The 21,855-nt window shown below is 36.3% G+C and overlaps 1 protein-coding gene across 5 annotated transcripts in view; it reads right to left on the reverse strand.

The window, feature by feature from the left end:
• The window catches only part of ANO1 (anoctamin 1), a 177,473-nt gene that overhangs the window by 50,883 nt on the left and 104,735 nt on the right, over positions 1-21,855 (reverse strand). For 4 of the 5 annotated variants that reach the window (XM_083355209.1, XM_083355212.1, XM_083355210.1 and 1 more), the window contains exons 4-10: positions 19,592-19,690; positions 16,680-16,831; positions 15,068-15,122; positions 9,264-9,315; positions 4,797-4,862; positions 4,240-4,295; positions 2,072-2,113 (exon numbers count right to left, since the gene is read on the reverse strand). In XM_083355209.1, coding sequence (XP_083211335.1) covers positions 2,072-2,113; positions 4,240-4,295; positions 4,797-4,862; positions 9,264-9,315; positions 15,068-15,122; positions 16,680-16,831; positions 19,592-19,690 — 522 coding nt within the window. The remainder of the gene's footprint in view (positions 1-2,071; positions 2,114-4,239; positions 4,296-4,796; positions 4,863-9,263; positions 9,316-15,067; positions 15,123-16,679; positions 16,832-19,591; positions 19,691-21,855) is intronic. The other variant, XM_083355211.1, reaches the window with a different exon arrangement.

Below are 21,855 nucleotides of genomic sequence, written 5' to 3' on the forward strand. Positions count from 1 at the left end.
AAATAGGGACCACTACGGTGGGAAGGTAACAGCATTCCGTGCGCCTTTGGTGTGTGTGTGTGTGTGTGTGTGTGTGTGTGTGTGTGTGTGTGTGTATAATGTAATAAGCAATTTGCTAGCTTTTGTAACAAAAATAATCATTTGTATGAGGGACCACTATTTCATATAATGGTAAGGATGACACTGTTGTGATAAGTACCATGACAGGAGAAGTGGCCTTAAGTTACTTGAGTTTTGTTGAGAAGTGGCCTTAAGTTACTTGAGTTTTGTTTAATTCACCAGTCTCCAGGTCTATTTTATTAAAATGGCCAGGTTTCTTTTTTGCTTTTGCCATCCGCTTATTGTGTGATTGACAGTATGCATGTGCAGAATGTCAAGTTTGACGACTGAAGCTTCTAGGAAGTGTGCAACTGGAAATAGTTATCTCGGTTTTCATAAAAGCTTTGACTACTCAACTTGGATATTACTGATTATCCAAATATTAGGGGAGTTATTATTGTGCCTCTTAGTAAACACAACCAGATACACAAGCTCTAAAGGAAACTATTATGTGCCTGCAGCACTTCAACCTTTTAAAACTAAAGTGCTAACTCTTCTGCTTGTATAGCACATGGAGTTCTGCTATGAACAGGGTTGTGCCAGGAGCAGTTTAGTCCAAATTCGTGAGGTCTCTGCTCTGAATTCCTCTTATTGTTGCAAATGCACTTGAGGCTCTCCCATTTAAAGTTCTGGCTTAAACAAACCTATCAACAAGTTCTAATCCAACTTGTACTAGTACAATTCCCCACTGAAGAAGTAGGTAGCATCTAGTGTAGTCTGTTATGTGCTTATCCTCACAATCCTTATCTATGCTGAGCTTAGCCAAAGCCTGGAGTAAGATCAACCAGAGAATGTTCAATCTTAACATCATGCCCATTGCTGTCTGAGGCCATAAATTAATCTATGTGTTTGTATATTTATTTCATGAAGCTTATTTTAAATCACATTTATTAGTTTGTGTGTCATGTTTATTCATCTGACTTAAATATATATATGAGATATATATATATGATAAATATTTGACATATTGATGTAATGATAGCTGTCTTCCAGTACTTGAAAGGTAATCAACAGGGTTGATTGCACCAGAGGGCAGGACAAGAAGCAACAGGTGGAAGCTCATTAAAGACAGATACAACCTGGGACTAAGGAGAAATTTCCTTACAGTGACAGCAATTAATCAGTGGAATAGCTTGCCTTCTGGTATTGTGAATGCTCCATCACTGGAGGTTTTCAAGAAAAGATTAGACACTCATTTGTCTGGGTTGGTATAAAGGTATCCTGCTTTGGGCAAGAGTTGGATTAAAAGACCTCCAAGGTCCCTTCTGGCCCTATGATATGATTCTAAATGATATACAAAGGGATAGATTTACAGTAAGCCTTGCACCTTTACTACTATGAGCTCAGGTATCACCTTTCACCACATACTTTTTGATATGCTTGTGCCGTTATAGAGGTGGGTACTCACACTGTCACACTTAAGTGCTCTGCCTTCAATAGTATTCACCAGGAGATTCAATAATACACCTCTTCAAAATGCTTATGGCTAAAATCAGACAGTTGCATGCACTCCTTTGAAAAGCCATTCCTTGGGAGATGGAGATAATCTATCCTCACCTATCAAATGATCAAATCAGTCCCAACAGGCAACTATGTGATTCATATTAAATACCCAATAATGTGAAGTCTCTAAGAAAGTGACCAAATTCTTGCCACAGCAATGGCGGTCAGAACCCGTTGGAGCTGAACACTACAGAGGCATACTTAGTTTTTGCTGTGAATAAGTTTACATATGGGATAGACTGCATGTTGGTTTTCCTTTTTTTTCTTTTTGGTCTGTGATTTTAAATTCTTCAATAACTGATGTCTGCCTGCATCTACAGAGGATGTCCTGCCATAGTTAATACAAGAGTTTAAAAGAGCACTTCTAAACATCTCTGCCTTTCTGTAAAATATTGGCAATTGTCTATATCACAACACGATTCTTAAAGTTGACACTTGAACATGTTTGTACTTCCCTACATCAACTTACTTTTCTGTCATTAGGCTCAACATATTCACCTTCATAATCACCCTTTAAGAAAAGAAAAATGATGTTATTTCACAAGGAGTACCTAAAGGTGGAATATATTCTATTTGTATCTAGCAGTGTTTCCCACAAAAAGCTAATAATAATCCAAAGGTCCAAAAGGAGTGAAAAATATATCTCCTTCAGAATATTTTATTCTAAATCTTATGATTGACTAGATGTAGCCCGAAGAACATAAGATTTGTGTTATTAAACCATAGCAGTTATTTTTTAAAAGTTTGCATTGACATTCATTTTTCAAGCACGAGATTGACTAAACCAGGGGTAGGCAACCTCGGCTCTTTTATGACTCATGGACTTCAACTCCCAGAATTCCTGAGCCAGCTTGGCTGGCTCAGGAATTCTGGGAGTTGAAATCCATGAGTCATAAAAGAGCCGAGGTTGCCTACCCCTGGACTAAACTGTCACTTTTAAAGAAAACATTTTATTTATTTGCTTATTTATTTATTTAAATTTTAATACTGCCCATCTCCCCTATAAAGTGACTCTGGGTGTTAAATTATCATCATAAAACATCCACCATATAAATGCATATTATTAATGACTAAGAATTTGCCAGAATTGAAAACTAACTGCATTTTTATATTATATTTTGTATATAAAAAGTCACAAAAGAGTGCTATGCGTGCAAAAAATATAAACTTCATTTAATATGTAGCCAGAATAGAAAATAAATTGAATGGTTAACATATCTTCCTAGTCTATCACCTTTATAAGCATAAAAAGATATCAGATATATTTAAATCAGAAGATAGATAGGTAGGTAGGATATATATCCTGTTTCCCCTAAAATAAGACCGGGTCTTTTATTTTATTTTTTTGCCTCCAAAAGAGGCACTAGGTCTTATTTTCAGGGGATGCCTTATATTTTTCCTCTCACACCTGTCTCGACTCACGGTGGTGTCCCACATGGATGCCGCCCACTTCTTCTACGACCACTGCTAATGGCAGCATGGTGCCACTGCCATGACGTTTGGCAGGTGAGGGGGGATCTGTCCCACGTGCCCTGCTTACTGTGCTGCAGGCTCCTCTAGCCAGGCTTGCCATGAAAACCCCACTTGTTCTGCGGCCACTTATGGCAGGATGCCACGTTGCGCATTGCGCACATCAATGCCGCTGTCAGGCTTGGCAGATCCCCCCGATCTGCCCCACATGCCACCTGCTTTCCAGCTCCATCACATTTCTCTGCCGCCGTGGAGCTGGAGAGCTTACCACACTACTGCCCAGATGTCCTCGCTTCCCCCAAGCATTTTTTCGCTAACCTGATTTCCAACTCCTTCTCCATCACATTTCTCCACGACTGTGTTTCTCCATTGCCACATATAGGGAAACAAAAGTTTGTGGGACTAAAAAAAAAGTTCAATCAGACCTTCCAACTTCATGAAGGTTTTTTTTGCGAGTAGTTGGAAGGTCTTATTGAACTTTTTTTTTTGTCCCACAAACTTCCTTTGTTTCCCTGCACACAGCAGAGGAGAAACACAATGGAGAAATGTGATGGAGCTGAAAATCAAATTAGCGAAAAATGCTTGGGGGAAGCGAGGGCATCTGGGCGGTGGTGCGGCAAGCTCTCCAAGTCCGCAGCGACAGAGAAATGTGATGGAGCTGAAAAGCAGGTGGCAAGGCAAACCCCCCAAGGGTGCCAGATGCTGAAAGGGGTCCGTCTCAGCAGCTGTGGTGGGTCCGTGGGCAGAGCTGCAAAGGGGGCCATGGGGCCGAAAGCGCCAGCAGTCTGGCTCGAAAGGAGAGTGAAAGGGAAGAGACAGGTGGAGTCTTAACTAGGGCTTATTTTGGGGGTAGGGCTTATTTTGGGGAAAACACGGTACTTCTTGAAGGCAGAAAATCAAAGTGAATATTTGCTGAGTTGGTTATTTGCTGAGTCGATTATAAAGTTCTGTTTCATGTAAAATGAAAAGAAATTCAGTTTGGGACTAAATCCATAACAAGTTGGCAGATTCTTAAACAAACTGCTAATTTTTAATCTAAGTGTACAGCTGGCTATGAGGTCTCATGAAATATTGAAGATGTTTAGAATAGCGTCATTCATACCTAATGCATTAGGGATTCTTCGTATCATCTTCTAGAAACACCAAATATATTTCAAGACTACTTACATCATGCAAGGGATATGCAGCACTGTAAACACTATTGGCAAGTAGACTGGTGATCCCTGAAAAAACAAGAAGAAATACCTATTTATATCCTCACAATTGAATTCTCTCAAGTAATTCCCTCACTTTCCATTTGTGGAGATTTGCCTCTCAAAACTTCACTAATTTTTTTTTATTAAAGCATGAATCTCATTTGATTCCATATCTTTTAACTATGGACTATAAAGTGGGGTTGATATCTAGAAAAGGAAATCTAGAGAGAATCAGAAATCATGAATTTCAAATCAAGAGAGGAAGCCAATGAACTTCAAATTAATCAGTATAATAACTTACCTACCTTGAATCTTTAAATTGGATTTGAAAAGCAAGCCCACAGATTTGAAAGAGTAGCAAAAGGCGAGATTGTAAGAAAGAGAAAGCTTGGATTGAGCACATCCCCACTCATATCCTCATGCAAACCGTAGGCACACACTCGCACAGAAGAGTTTTAAAATCAGATTTAAGCTTGATTAGAGAAGCTATTTGGAAAGCCCTTGGAAAGGCCTTGGCATCATACTTACCATATTTATCACATTTTCGTCTTTTATTTAAAAGGGTAGTGTCCTTCTTTCTTCCCTCTCCTTTCCCTGTTTACACATTTGTCTATTAGTTATATAATTGAGCAATTACAAGGCTTGTGCGACGGGAGACTCTGGGAAATGTATATTATTCCTTCAGAGGAATCATCTTTAGTTTGGAATTAAATAAAATTAGACACACTGGGAGATGCTGAGATTTTGTAGTGAATGAAGAATGTGCCTTGATAAAGCTGATCATAGTTCAGCTGTCTATAAATTTTTGAAAGCTCTATTTTATTCCTAAATGTGTTTTTTTTTCCATTACAGCAGCTAACATTAAAATAGCAGCTTTCTAATATGGGAATCCTAACAAACTTTGAAGGGATTATGTTACCTAGGAATACATGCTTGAGGTTCCTGATAGCCTATTTCGAACACTGTATTTAATCTAATCAGTAAAACCATATAAAAAAGAATAAAACAAAGCACTGGACAGGAATACAAAAAGGTATATACTATTGTTTGTTAAATACTATTTTGAGAAAATGTTTTCAGTTTCCTTAAAACCCAAAATTTGTCTTAACAAACAAGTAACTTCACTATAATTATTTATTCTGAATGCAGCATTGTAACATTTCCAGTTGTATTTTGTGTAGCTTTCTATTCATTATTGTTGCCAAATGTTCTAGAAGACATTTATGTTCTCCTGATAATCTATCAGACAATTGTGACATTCCACAAAAAAATTACTAGGAATACCAAAACTTTGCCTTTGCTTTTTTAAGAAATTGAAATGATCAGCGCAACTGATTTTGAAATTATTTACAGAATTGCAATATAAAAAGGAGCACTAATCCATGCACAAACTAGTCTATTATCAACATTAGCAGCAACCTTAAGTGAATTTCTCTCTCTAAATCAGGGGTGTCAAACTCAATTTCATTGAGGGCCGCATCAGCATTGCGGTTTCCCTCAGGGGGCTGGGTGGGTATGGCCAGGGTGGGTGTGGTCTACTGGGTGGGCGTGGCTAGAGTGCGTATGGCCTACTGGGTGGCCATGGCCAGCTCTACATCATTCACATCAAGGGTGCCTATGGGGGCCTGGGCAGGAGTGGGACAGATCTGAGGGTCTCTGGCAGAAGGAGGGCCTCTGGGCCAAGGGCCAAGGCAGTGTGGGCCGTTCCCTCACTGTTTCCAGGATGGCTTCGCGGGCCACATGAAACCACTTTGCGGGCCGGATCCGGCCCCCGGGCCTTGTGTTTGACATGTCTGCTCTAAATCATCTGCCAATATATATTTATACTATTTAAAATAGCAAAGTCATACAGAACTATCTAGCCGTAAGATAATCAGTTTTATTTTCTCAAGCGTACTGGAATATCCTGCCGTTTGTGACTCTAAGTGGCAAATATAAAACTGGATCTTAGCTGCTCCCTTTTTAAACAAGGTAATTCTCAGAAGTCTAGATCCTGTTGTAAAAAAATAAAAAAATAGAAAAGCCAACCTTGCTCATTTGTTAAACATCATGAGCATAATAATCCTACCTGCAGCACACAGAGGCTATAACTAAATTCTTCCACTGAGTCTTAAAACCATACATTTACATTTTGACCTACAGATTGTCTAAGTACCAACAACAGTCCAAACAAATGGCAGGAAACATGTATAATCTTCCTCCTCCCATACTGAAGCTGCTAGTCCATTCATTTGAGGGCAAAATACTAATTATGGGTAAGCAGAAATCTTGAGGTGTCTTAAGTCAGTTTGGAGATAAAAAGCTTTACAGACCCCATTTCACATCTGTATCTTGGCACATTCAAAATAGTTTATCATTACTTTTAACCAATAACTACTATTACTATTTATGTTAACAGACTGCAAGCATTCATACTTTTTGATACAAATACATTCCAGGAGATGCAAGATCCATTTACATGCAAGCTACTTTTTAAAAAAATTAGAGTTTTTCCTGTATACAAATCTGGAGAAAGGAGTTCCTTTATTAATGTAACCATACCTATTAGCTTAGCTTATAATCATAATCACAAACTGCTTGGTAAATGCTACGAAACAGCTCTGTGCTAAAAAGGCATGATCTCCTTGATCTTGATTTTTCATGCTGCAGAAAATATCCTTTTTCAAAGATACCATCCAAGGTTAAAAAAGTATGGGTTGATTCTCATATTCAACAGGTTCAGTAAATGACTACAATGATTTTAGAAAGTGATCTATTACATAACTCAAAATTATGATTGCCGTATTTCATAGTCTGTGTGGTATTTGGGTATAATCCAAAAAATCTGGAGAGCACCAGGTTGAGGAATGATATCTTAGTCCTAGATGAACCAAACTACTTCAACACATGCCTGTAGCAATCCGATGTGATACGTATAAAATGTAATTTGGAGCATATGTGGACACACATCACACCTATCAGGAAAAGAGGAACATGGTAGAAAAACTGTGTTTGGCTTAAAGTGCTCTCAACAAATACACACATTTGGTCCTTTGAATCTAAATTGCTGCACAGCACTTGCCTTCAACTCATTAAAATCTTTATAGCTTTTACTGCAATAGATCAACACAACAATGGAAAGCCAAGTTGATCTAGTGTTAAGGCACCAGGATAAAAAGGAGGAGATTGTGAGTTCAAGTCTCACCCAGTGGCGTAGCATGGGTTGTCAGCACCCGGGGCAAGTAATTTGCGCCCCCTAACCCGTGGATTTTAGCACTCGAGTCTCTTCCACTAGATTAGTTAAAGAAACCCTTACCCCCTAAGCACATGTATTGTTTGTTATGAAAATACTGATGTAATTAAAGTAAAATGCATCTAATGCGCCCCCCCAGATGTTGCGCCCGGTGCAGCCGCCCCCCCCTGCACTCCCCACGCTACGCCACTGGTCTCACCTTAGCCATGAAAACCAGTTAGATGACTTTGGTCTAGTCATTCTCTCTCAGTTCAACCCACCTCACAAGATTATTGTTGTGGGGAAAAGAGGAAGAGAAAGCTGTGCTGGATATGTCTGCCGCCTTGAGTTATTTGTCAAAATAATAAAGGAGGGATACAAATAAATAAATAAAATAAAAATTCAATTCTACAGCTTCCCTTAATAACATATCTAATACGATATGAATTTATACAGAGACATGTCTCTAGGTATCTCCTGCAAAGTGTTCACAGCAACTTAATATGGAAGAAAAGCTGGTGTACATACAGAAAATCAGAACACAATGCCTTGAAGTTACGAAACCCAGTCAGGAAATGTTTAAATGTTCTGTTTAAAGCAGAAATGACTTCTACTGGGATCATACTAAAGCTGAAGAGGGCAGTCACGCAGCCCTTGGAAAAGCTGCATCTGCTTTAAAGAGCTACAGACAGGTTCCTCAAGTTCTTAAATGCCTTTTGCTTTGACTCTGAAGTGTTGCATGGTCTTTATTCTCACAACAATATATTGAATTAAAAACATTGTTTAATGGGCCACATAATTAATAAACTCTACAGAATGCAAGGAATAGAGCTGACACAATGTTCTTGGATGAGATGTAAATATATGATTAAAATTCAGCATGCGTGACATCAGATTTAAGTTTTTTCTTTGCTAATTCATTATGCTCTTAGTTTAAAAGATTTTTTTTATTATATTTCTTCTTTTTATGTTAAACAATAAACTGTTTCAAAATATCTTTTAAGGATCAGTCCATATATATCCAAATATACAAGCAGTAGTGATATAGGTTGATGACATGATATACTTTACACCAGAATTAATACAATCAACTTGAATTGCCTTTCGTTTTCAAAAAAAAAACAACACAGTGGATCCCTGTTTTTCTGCCTATACATGCCTTCATATACAAATCACATTAATTCAGTTTCCCTTGTTTTCATTTAATTATTTACTCATAAAGAGCTCTTTTACATAGTGCAAATTAAAATAATGTAATACTGAAATTTAAAAAAGAAAAGTCACATACGGGAGCTAAATTACAGTCACAAAATCTGGGTTGCAAAAATCCACAGAGCCACTGTATTAGAATAAATGAATCTTTGCTTCCATCAGGTAAATTTTACAGGTTAGATCTAGAAGCTTTTCCCATACTTTCTAGGTTTAGTGAAAACAAATGACATTTGTTTCTAAGTAAACATGGAAAGGAATACAACACATGTATTTGTACAACAGGGCCAAATCCAACAGTCTTGGGCTATGGTTCTTATAAATAAAATACACATACACATTCAGACAATGATTATATCTATAAGAAATTCTTTTAGTTATCCAAATCTTGCACATATATTGTGAGCTAAAAATCATTGCACAAAACGTCTTGAAGCAGGTCATCATCTACAATATATTGCATTCAGCATCTTATGGAAAGGTGCAAAAACTTGCAATCTCTTGAAGTGTAAACTAAAAACATTCTGAAAGCTAGGGTATATAGACTAATTTGAAATGTAAATACATTTTCTTACCCATGCTATACTTGGCTTTGGTGCACGTAGTTCTTTTCAGTATTTCATAAACCTATAGGGAAAATGTTACATAAACATCAGAGAACAAGTAGCTCCTTGGGAAATGGGAAATAGTATTTTCTTTGTATACCGCTTCAAAGACTAACAACTGCAATGCAAAATATTAAAAATGTGAAAGTCCTACTATGAAAAACAATTATTTTGCACAACATCGAGAAATACCATTACTATCAGGTACTGCTTTTTCCCAAGGTTAGAAAATAGGATGTTTCCACAGTATCAGTGAGTAATTGGTGGAGCAGTGGGCTAATGCCTCCTTAAGTAACACCAGCTGCCTGCAATTAGTGCAGGTTCGCGTCCCACCAGGCTCAAGGTTGACTCAGCCTTCCATCCTTCCGAGGTAGGTAAAATGAGGACCCAGATTGTTGGGGGCGATTAAGCTGACTTTGTAATAATGCCGCTTGGGGGGTGTATGAAAGCCCTAACAAGCAGGCATATACATAGAATGAAGGCTACTGCTAAGCTTGTAAGCCGCCCTGAGTCTTCGGAGAAGGGCGGGATATAAATGGAATAAAAATAAAAATAAAATAAAATAATTAAATGGGCTATTATTTATTATTAAACCAATCCCTTTGATTACTTGTTCATATTGTGGAAGCATCCTATCAACCTTATTCAAAACAAGTTTATGCATTGTTGTGACTTTTATCTCTGACTATAGGTTTCAGAGGCTGATAGTGCTCGTCTCAACACATAAAGCAAACATCACCCATTTATCAATTAGATTAGATGCTAGTATTGGGTGGAGTAAAAATTTATTTCCAAGAAAAATTGAAATAATTTCAGAAATAAGTCGTATTATTTTGGGGGAAGTTAGTTGATTTCCAAGACAATCCAAGTGGTGAGCTTTTGTATCAGCAGTGAATTCTGTCCTGCAGAAAGTCTGCCACATTTATTAGTATCTTTGTAATACATTATTACAACAAAGCAAATCCCTTTGAGTTCAGGTAAGTAAACGTATGCTTTCAACAAGTAAAGATCAAATAAAGATCAAGTAAAGATTTTGAAAAATACATCATTGGTCTTAACATGGAAATCAGTCATCAAGGAATCAACTTATATAAACACATATATCTCCAAACAAACATTCAAGAATAATAGTGGGATTTTAAAAATGACTTTAAAAGGGGGGCATTTTTTAAAATTCTAATATGGGAAATATCCGATACCTTTTGTTCAGTATAAACATAATGTAATCAGGAAATGTCATGTTTGCCAGGCACAGCAAATTGAATCAAGTATACATTGGACAACTGCCTGTAATAACTACTTTCAATATAAATGAAAGTATTGACTAATAAGATACAGTTGGTACAAGCCCCATATGGCATGTGTAATTCATTCATATATTTATGATTGCAACCTTTCTGAAATAAATGTTAAAATTATTATAAAACTTCAAGACCTTTCCAGTCTAATGAGTCACCAAAGTGGCGTATACAATCTCCAGGGCTAGGCACGCCTGTAGAAACAATCATATCTTTTTCCTATTTTGTTTTGCTTAATTAGGTCTTATGGATGGTGGTGAATAAGACAATAGTAGCCATACCTAGTAATTAGCTCTTACACAGCTGTGTTCCCAAGTCATGGAAACCAATTAAAAAGACTTACCACCTTTCCTTACCTTTTTATTTTGTGGAGGGTGGGGAGAAAGCATTCTGGACAAAAACAATATTGATAGCATAACCCAATTAATGTATCTTTAACAATTCCCAGTTAACAATGGATAGCGTTGCATTCCCCAGAGGTCTTTTGGAATGCAGAATTGTAAAAAAATATATGAAATTGTATAACTACGAACATGTTAACATGTCGCATTAGACAGTGACAAAAGTTTATTCTTATTGGGTCATAGCTATGTATGTATATGTGTATATAGATGCCTTTATACATACGTGTCTGTCTGTCTGTCTATCTATCTATCTATCTATCTATCTATCTATCTATCTATCTATCTATCATCTATCTATCTATCTGCTTTACAAAAGAAGCAGAAGAAACCTGATGTCTATAGATATTTTTTTTGATAGATATCTTATATCCTGCTGGGCTGGGAGTGTCATTATCAATTGTAGATTGACTGTACTCCTGTACAACCTGTGATTGTAATTCAAAATATCTGAGTAGCAACACTTTGTCCATCCTCCACTTTCTCTTTCTTAAAAAATTAAAATAACATATTTACATTTTCTTCCTTTTCCTTCCCTTCCTGAAATTTATATGCTATTCCTTGATATATCTTAGGGGGTTTTCTGAGTTAAATGAAATAAAATCTATGAAGAAATAATTGTGGAGGGATTTATGGAAAAATCAATTCTCATAAATTCTATATGGTAGCAACTGCCATTCATTAACAATTTAAACTCTTCATAGCTAAACTAAAAAAACTTTTTAACCATAGATTTTATTAAAATACATGTGTTAATAATATTAGCTGGCCTATTTTTGTCAAAATAAATGGGAGGAAAACAGGGGACAAAACAAACCAGCAACAGAATAATGAAATAGTCTTGGGGCATTATATGTTCTTCAGATAAGAAAAGTGGGAGTTGGAAGCAGAATTTATTATGGTATTTGGTATAGGATTACTGGTGACAGATTAGAATATGGAGGAAGATGGAGGAAGTACACAAAGGCAATAACATTCCTCGTGCAATTTATACAGACTCGGTGCTATAAAACTGACAAAAGGAATCTAGTACAAGCTGAATACTAATCCACAGCAACTTGTAGTTAGCTCTGGGTATTGGAACGTCTTCATAATGCAAATATATGTTAAATATAAACTCCAGTTAAATATAAACTCTACCCCTTTAAAGCGAGATACCCAAAATGCCGAGAAAGAGTCAGACTGCTACAAAATCTGGCATCCTTTCAGAGCTGTTCTCCAAGGCATTTAAAAGTTGGTGTTGGCCTATGTCAGGGCAGGAACTGTCAAATGTTTGCAGTGATTTCTAATGAAACTGTAGCAATTATATATATCCAGAATTGTGAGCTCATATATACGAGACAGCGCATTAGAGAGAGAGAGAGAGAGAGAGAGAAAGAAAGAGAGAGAGAGAGAGAGAAAGAGAGAGAGAGAGAGAGAGAGAGAGAGAGAGAGAGAGAGAATATAAAACATATAAAAGTACACTTAATTTTCAGGTGAGGATCTGAGAAATAAAAAGCCTTTAGTTGCATCCCTAAATCACTTACTACAGAAGATTCATGAAATACACCGAAGCTTATTCCTTGTAAAGCATGCACAGGAATGCCCTAAGGAATGTTAATGTTAAGCAGTAGTTCAGACAGGAGTTATTAAGAGGAATTCTGGGCAAACATTTTACAGTTGAACTGGTATGCCATGATATCACAACGTTTTCAGGGAGTCACCGTGATGATGTAAAGCAGAGACATTTGTAACAAGAGGGGAAGGGGCTAAAATAATTTGCACAACCATAGATTGAAGACCCTTCCTATGTTCCCCTCTGTAAACAACTAATACTGGAATTATTAGTATCATTGCACATTATCAAATTTCCACAATGTTTCATGTGGAGTAACACAGGAAAAATACAATAGAGATGAATGATAGAGCTGCATATAAGGTAAACATAACACCCATAACACACAACTTCCAAAATGTGTTTTAAAAAGATAATAAAGGAAAAAATTAGTCTTTCTGCAAGATTTTTACTTATTTACTGAGAGCAGTTGCTGCTATATCATACACCTGGCACTTCAGAAGCATTTACAGAATTTAAGAATGCAAGACTTTCCAATAGTACAGCCTCTATATTACAGTTCTTAAGGGTTACATCTTTGTTAAAGATGGTGAAAAACCCTGAGGAGAGAGGGAATTAAATCAGGCAAGGTAAGGCATTATGATCCAAGCACCATCCCTTCTTCATGTATTGGATTAGAGTGCCACTTTCATCATCTTGCCTGTTCTGATCCCTTCAAGTCATGCCCTTTAAGGTAAGGCTTAATTTTCAGGGCTATCACTAAGACTAGTGACCACAGAAGAGGATCAAGCAAGACTCCATACTAAACCCATTCTTAATCAACGTTCATTTTAATTTTAAGGTAGGCCAGCTCAACCACACAGTTTTTCAATTCCTAAAACTTTTTGGGGGATAATTTTCTGCCCTGTTATATGCAGATGATACAGCGATACTCCTCAAGGATTCCTACTGGCTTTCAAAGAGTGCTGAGGGCCCTAACTCAGGACTGTAAGGAAGACTTGCTCAAACTTAAGTATCAGAAAACCAAAATCATGGCCTTTTTGCTGCGCCCCAAGACCCATTAATAGAAGGCAGATGGTCACAAGCCTAAGGCAGTGTCATACTTCAACTATTTTGAGATAGTTTTTCACTTTACCAGTAATAGGAAACTCATGGAGATTATATTGCTTACAGTGCACAGAGGAGCTCATCTGCCATTCCTAAATAACTTAGGACAAGAGGTAGTAATACATATCCATAGCTCCTAAATTGTCTGAAGAGTCAGACAATTACAGTTTCTTTACAACTGGATTCATTTTCTAATTTGCCCCACTGAACCTTAATCACAAATTTTAAGAGCAGCCTTTCAAATCCCAAACAGTATCTCCAATGCCATTCTGTGACCCAAGATAGAGGCTTTAGACTCTATCTCTTGCACTGGACTCACATGATCAGCAATTGTTTGCAGTTCAATTTGATATTGATAGTAGATATTAAAATCTCACTCTTGAGCCTTTCTGTGTATTTCTACTTGGTATAAACTATGGGTTACTTAACAAAATGGTAATTGGGACTTAACAATTCCATCGCTAAGCAATACAGCTGTAAAGCCGACTTCACATGCTTGCATTGCTCAGCATTGGCAATCCTGGCAGTCATCATTGCCATCATTAACTAAAAATCATGGCTTATTAAGTGTGAACCTCGTGTGACTTCAACTTGCTACTTCTTGTTGACTTCCCACAAAATCAATAAAATAAAATGAAGAAGCTGGCTGGAAGTTGCAAATTCTGGGCAGCTTGCAAGCAGGTGGAGGGTGGGCGATTACTAGACTGAGGCAAAGGAGGCTCCCGCAAGTGTATTTGGGTTGGAGAAGGGTTGCTGCAGTGCCACACAAATGTCTGCAGATTACAAGATCCCTAGAATCTTGTACTCTGTAGGGGACTCCTTGGGAGAAAAAGTGGCAGGAATGATTTCTAACCTTTCCTAGCAGCTTCACCTTTGACTCTGCTTGTAGAAAGTTAAGAGGCAAGCTAGGAACAAACCACAGTTAGAGCTGTCACTGTGTCTTCAGCCACGATATAAAGCCATTAACTAACACACTATGTTTGGTTTGGATTTTTGTTCCTCTAGTTATTTTTTGGTTTGTTTTATTTTTTGTATTATTATTTATCTTTGCAATTGATTATTTTCTTTTTTTAAGATTAAAAAAATAAAATGTATATTTTAGATTGACTAGTAGATATGGAGAACTTTTTCTGAATTGAGAGTCATAATTCAAAAAGAATAGTGGGCTGGGACAAGAACTCAATTTTATTTTATTTCATTTACATTTAATTAACACTGAACAGTATTCTACTCTATACTCACGTTTAATGAGTTTCCTCTTCTATCAGATTAAAAATTAAGATACGATGGAGAGATGCATGAGTCAGATTTACTTCTGATATAGATTTTTCATATAGAGAATTATATAGAAATCATGAAAACAGCTAAAGAGGAACATTGTATTACTCTAATATTTTATAAATACATACTTACTATGGTACTCCTAGTTTTGCTATCAAAAAAGAAGTCTTTATCAGAGAGGTCAAACCTATGAAAATATTAGAGAAGGAAAAGAAAAAATGGAAAAAATGAAAAAAATGAATAAATGTAAAGCAATATACAACAGAAACATATTGATTGCTCAAAACTTTATTTCAACAAAGTCTTCAGAAAGTTGCTACTCTTCTTTTGATGCCTCAGAGTTCAAAGGCTTTCAGCTATTAATGTATGCCCAACCCATTGCACGTAGGATATTATGTTTAATCTCAACTATTCTTGCTGCTTTCTAGATAATGTATAGATATGTTGCTTGAGCCTACAATTCGGATGATATCAAAACATTGCTTTGCAAGAAAAAATGCACAGTAGAATCATAAGGGGGTACATATAGCTATAAGGGATGCGGTGGCTCAGTGGGTTAGGACACTGAGCTTGTCGATCAGAAGGTCGGCAGTTTGGTGAGTGAGCGCCTGTTACTCGTCCCAGCTTCTGCCAACCTAGCAGTTCAAAACCACGTAAAAGTGCAAGTAGAAAAATAGGGACCACTACGGTGGGAAGGTAACAGCATTCCATGTGCCTTTGGCGTCTGGTCATGCCGGCCACATGACCACGGAGACATCCTTGGACAAGCGCTGGCTCTTCGGCTTTGAAATGGACATGAGCACCGGCCCCTAGAGTCAGAAACGACTAGCACGCATGTGCGGGGGAACCTTTACTTTTACCTTTTACATATAGCTATATTTCTATAAACTAAAAGTCACACTCTTTATGACTTTATGAGAAATATCCTGTAATGATTGCTAAACTGAATACTGTTACATGGAGGCCAAATTAGAACATAAGAAATATCCTGCTTGATCAGATCCTTGGCCCATCTAGTCCAGTAGTCTATCTGGACATCTGCACAAAGAAGCCCACTAGTCTCTCAGTAGAAGTTCATACCCTTTAATTGACTGCATGCTGTTTTTCCTTGTAATACAACTTTTTTGAACTTATGGTTGATTTTCTCATGATTTGGATTGTATTCTGCTTGTGGTAAAGATTATTACAAGACAACTTGGCCATAGAATGGGATGCCGCTTGGATGTTTTCTTTCTTGAACCACTTTTGGGAAAGTGTGGCATACATACTAATGTGTTTTTAATAAAGAAAAAAGAAAAAGCAGCCACATAAGCTATCTATCATTCTTTTATTAGTCTTAGCTTTGGGAGTTCAACTATTTGTATCCAGCTACTTGTATGTCTTTAGAAGTAAGCCTGATTGGATTCAGTTGGCTTATTTCCCAATCATTCTGGACAGAACTACAGCCTGGAATTGGAATCCTGTATCTGTTTACTTGGGGTGTTTCTTGAACTCAGTGGGATTTAACTTGCACATGAGTATAGGATTATTCCATAAGTCCTTAAGGAAATTCATCATGACAAAAATCTTCCATGACCTAGACAAGATCCTGTTTATTTGGAAAAATGATAAATTTAGTGCAAATTGTATTCAAACACAACCCTACACATTTCTATTAATATTCACATATTTGAGCCTAATGCTATTCCCAGGGGCCAATTCGGTTGTAAATGACATTAATTAAAACCAATGAACTTTGACTTACAAGTGTTGCTTCTCCCTTGAGAAAGGATAGGAAAGTCGTTTCACTGTCTGATGCTTATGTTCTGCTACTTTAGGTTGAATGGGTTCTGTTATTTTTTGGATTACAGAATTGATCTTTTTCAAAAGGCCATGAGGTTGATGAATTTGATACACCTAAGGATTGAAAAGAAGTTTTTAAAAAAAAAATCATACTTAATTTAAATCATTTGTAGATCATACCAAGTCTTAAAAGAAGTAAAACTTTTAAACAGGATAATTAAAATTAAAACAATTATTATGGGTAGTGGTGTCCAAATGTTGAAATGAAGAGTCATATAAAGGTGGAATCATAGGTACACGAATTTTATGCAATTACAGTTCTAATCATGACAGAGTGGCTTCCAACAACAGAAATTGGAGGATAATTTCCATATTATATAAACTTTCTGTGAGCAAAAACAAAGCATCTTTTTGTTTATAATGTAGCCCCTATTACATTATACAAAGTTCTGCTTCCAGCACCTTGTCCTTGCTGGTATGGATCATATTACTTTCATTTTTCTGGCCAAGGAGCCTCAATTCCTTCTGATTTGTTTAATTCAAATTTTCTAAAAATGATGGATGGGTTACTTTAAATTTGGAAATATAATTAAAATAAATAACATGATAAATAGAACTTGATCAGAAACTGTTACAAAATTCAAGCCTAATGTTTAATTTTAGTTTTACTTAAAATAAATTACTTTGTACTCTAAGGCTGTCTCTTCTTCCATTAGAGATATTTCCCTCCAGTGTCTGGGTTCTGCACTTAGTATGTTATTAAATATTGATCCATTTTTCAATTTTGCACCCTGAACAGGTACAGACACATCTTTCAAAAGCCTAATATTCAATCATATAATATTCTATGGTGACAATGGGCTTTTAGAATTGTACTTCAAATATTCATTAGAAATTAAAGCTAGATTCTACCATTCTTTTATTCTTGTAATTCACATATCCATGTCTATATATAGAATCATAATTTCACCATAATATAGCCATTAAAATAATTCACTTTGCAAACTTTCTGTAATGAAAGAAATATTTGACTGAAAATACAGAAATAATCTTATTTATATAGACCAGTGGTGTCAAACATGCAACATCACACGATGTGTCGTGATGTATCACGACTTTTTTTCCATTGCCGGCAATGGGGTGGGCATGGTTTCGCTATGACTCATCAGGCCCGTGGGTCGGCAGTTTGACACCCCTGATATAGATATACATTAAAATTTCCACAGTAGAGACATAGAATAGAATGTTTTAAACAAGTTTGTTGCACCTAGTGGTCATAGTTGTAACACAAAGCTATAATAAATAGGTTCATTCATTACACAAAGCCCCAAACCTATTATGTTTGAACTAGGGCAGGGGTGTCAAACTGCCGGCCCATGGGCCAGACATGTCACAAGTAAACCATGCCCACTCCATTGCCGGCAATGGGGAAAAAGTTCCGATATATCACGCGGCGTTATGTGACGTCGCAAGTTTGACATGTCTGAACTAGGGCATTAAGTAAACTCACTGAAATCAATAGGACTTAAGTGATGATATGTTAGTCATGATTTCAGTAAATTTATTCTTACTATGATGATCCATCCCATCCTCTCACAGGATCCTCTAGACTTGTAGTTTCCTAAACTATGTCTAGGAAAGAAGAAATTTAGCAAAGTTAAGGCATGCCAGCTACACAGATTTATGTCTGTAGAATAACTAATGGCCTTGTTTGCTTTAGTGTAGTCATATTTTTTAAATCTGCTTTATTTATCATGTTGAAATTTTTCTCAAGCAAGTGCTCTTTCTTTATGTACCATATGTCGAATTGCCATTCTAAAGCCTGTCTTGAATGCTGAGGGTCCGACATAAAATCTAACATTTTACATCTCAACTTGCATCCACACTGAAGACAACAGTGGTTTTATTTGTGGTGTGAGATCAGAAAAAGATAACAAACACTTAATTGCAGAAGACCCCCTGGCTACCTTATACTTCCCAAATATTCTGGACTATTATTCTATATAAAGTAAAAAGGTAAAGGTTCCCCCGCACATGCGTGCTAGTCGTTTCCGACTCTAGGGGCCGGTGCTCATCTCCGTTTCAAAGCCGAAGAGCCAGCGCTTGTCCAAGGACGTCTCCGTGGTCATGTGGCCAGCATGACTAGATGCCAAAGGCGCACAGAACGCTGTTACCTTCCCACCGTAGTGGTCCCTATTTTTCTACTTGCATTTTTACATGCTTTTGAACTGCTAGGTGGGCAGAAGCTGGGATGAGTAACAGGCGCTCACTCTGTTACGCAGCACTCGGGATTTGATCCACCAAACTGCCGACCTTCTGATCGACAAGCTCAGTGTCCTAACCCACTGAGCCACCGCGTCCCTTATTATTCTATATATCATATCCAATATGGTCAATAGTCAGAGAGAATTCCAGTTCTGACTGAAGAGCATCAGCTTGCATATTGTTAATATCAGTGAAATTAGCACTCTTGGATGGGCTGAGTGGGATGGCTGATGGCAACAGAAAAAAAAACCTGCAGCTGAATCAAAAGCAACACAGGCAGCCTGTCTTATGCATGATTTTTGGAAAGGCATGTGATAAATATTTATAAGATTAACTACAAAATGGCACCAACTATGTCTACATATCTTTTAAGGAACAAATTTCTGCAATGCAGTGCAATGAACATGCATAAACATTTATATCTTGCAGCATTACAATTCATACATTGCTCTATAAATTGTGTCACAAACTGTACCAAGAGGTTTAGTTAAATAACCTGGTTCTCTTACAGGCAGACAATTTTAATTTATGAGGAGACTATGAAAAGAAGTTAATGTCATGTCATTTAAATGTTTAGACCTCCTGATGTTAAAGAATACTAAAACTAACCTTTTTTGTGGGCATCTTCAGTTTCATAAACTCTGCTTCACGGCACAAAACATTCCAAGGAGCATGAATTTTTATAAATCCAAGACCATGTATTTTTGTCTTTAAAAAAACAGACAGAAAAAATAAACCTTTAAACCAAATAAACATAAAAGCACCATTTGTTCAATTTCATTTATATTGTGCTGCATGTTTTTTTTCCTTTAAAAGGAGAAAATAATGATTATGGGGCAAATAAAGGAAGACTGACGGTAGATATATGGACCAGGTAACGCATTTTGGCAGAAATAAGCAAAACCCAGTCTAAATAATATGTCTTAAATAAAGCTCTCGAAATCAACACTAACATTACATGGTACCCTTTTCAAATGAAATATTGCCACTATAAAAAGTTACTAACCTAAATCTATCAGTTGAACATTGCAATATGACAATTCACCAGAAACATTTGGCTACAATTTATTACTTGTTTACCCTTTTCAGGGGTTCCACTCACTGTAATTAAAATTTCACTTTATGCTCAAATTAATTAACATCTTCAAATTCCTTGTCTAATTGACAAGATGACTGTTTTAATATTAATCATTTCAGATACACCAGGCTCTTTTATCATCCAACGTATTAGTGCTAATGGATTTCTTGGGCAATCCACTTTGACAATCCTACAGATTTTTGTTTTTGAGACAATTAACCAAAGTCTGTGCAAGTTAACTCTTCTAAGTAGACATGTTCCAGAGCTAAGATCTCTTTTCTGTCTTCGATTTGATTGCCATTACTCCTGTGGTAGTTTACACAAGCATAAAAACTTGTTTTTGTACTGCTGCCCTGAACACCTGCTTACTAGAAATACATTACCCAAGAGACATAAGTAGCTGCCAATCTCAATGTGGCAGAGCTTCAAAAACATGTATGGTATTAACTTACTTCATGAAGGAGAATTTAATCAATTTAATATATGCTTTCCTTGAAACAAGCTTTTACTTTTACTTTTAAGATCAGCGATAAGGTTTCAGTGACAGCCAACCACAGAATTGCAAGGAATTCTTTTGCCACATATGTCATTTTATTTTCCTGTGAACATCACCAGACATTTGCTTATGTTTCTGATGTCACATGTTGCTGAGTAATGTCTTATCATATAATTTGATTCATGCTTACTTGGAAGACAATCTCATTGAATTCAATGATTTAATTAAATGACTCAATTCAGTCTTATAGATTCAGACTTATACTCTGAAGTTATTATAGAATTACAGTACTGAACTCTAATGCTCTAAGTTTTTCCTGGGATTAGGTCCTATAGAATACAGTAGGGCTTACATGCATATATGTATTCAGTTGTATAACTGGTATATCAAAATGACTTGAAACAAACTATTTATTTAAAATGAGTTACAGTAAATATAAATTGTAGTTAACTAACAATTAAGACTGTGCAGTTCCAATTATACACTGAGATTTTAAAAAGTCATAATACATTATTAAAGATGACTGCTCATATGTCACACTGAATTCACTGAAGCTTCTTTCCATGTAAGCATTTATAAAATAAATGTAACATTATAAATAATCTCTTAATATTATATTCAAAGAAGTGGGTTATTTCTTTTTAAACCATTGTCATAATCCTTTATTTATTAAATATTATTAGTATTGCCTTCAAGCCAACTTTTGATTCCACGTGACTGCCTGGAGAAATACCTGCAGTTTTCTTAACAAGGTTTTACAAAACTGGTTTTTCATATTCCTGGGGCTGAGATAGTGATTTACATAAGGTCTGGATTGATTATAAAAAGGTATTTGATTCACTGATTCATTGTTATACTATTGAATCATCATATGTTTGGAAACAACCAATATCAATAAAAACATTTGAATGTTTATAGAAAAAGAAATGAAACAATGAAAGTCAGAATTGATGGTTGGAAGTGAAAAAGACAAGCTTGTCAATATTAGGAGAAACATCTTCCATGGTGACCCATTATCTCCCTTATTATTTATGATTGCTATAGTCCTACTTTCAGTGATTTTTGAAGCAAACAAATCTTGGTTATCGAATTGTAAAAACTAATAAAATCTCATATTTGCTTTATATAAATGATCTGAAGCTTTATGAAATACAGTTATTAACAAGCACTATAAGAATTTTTAGCACAATGGTATTTGGCCTAGAGAAATGTGCAGTAGCAATAAATGGAGGTAAAATCATGAATAGTAATGGAATTTAAATACTGAATGGCTAAATCATCATCAGCCATCAGGATGGA

This window comes from Vipera ursinii (genome assembly GCF_947247035.1).
Source record: "Vipera ursinii genome assembly, chromosome: 1".
Classification (NCBI taxonomy): Eukaryota; Metazoa; Chordata; class Lepidosauria; order Squamata; family Viperidae; genus Vipera; species Vipera ursinii.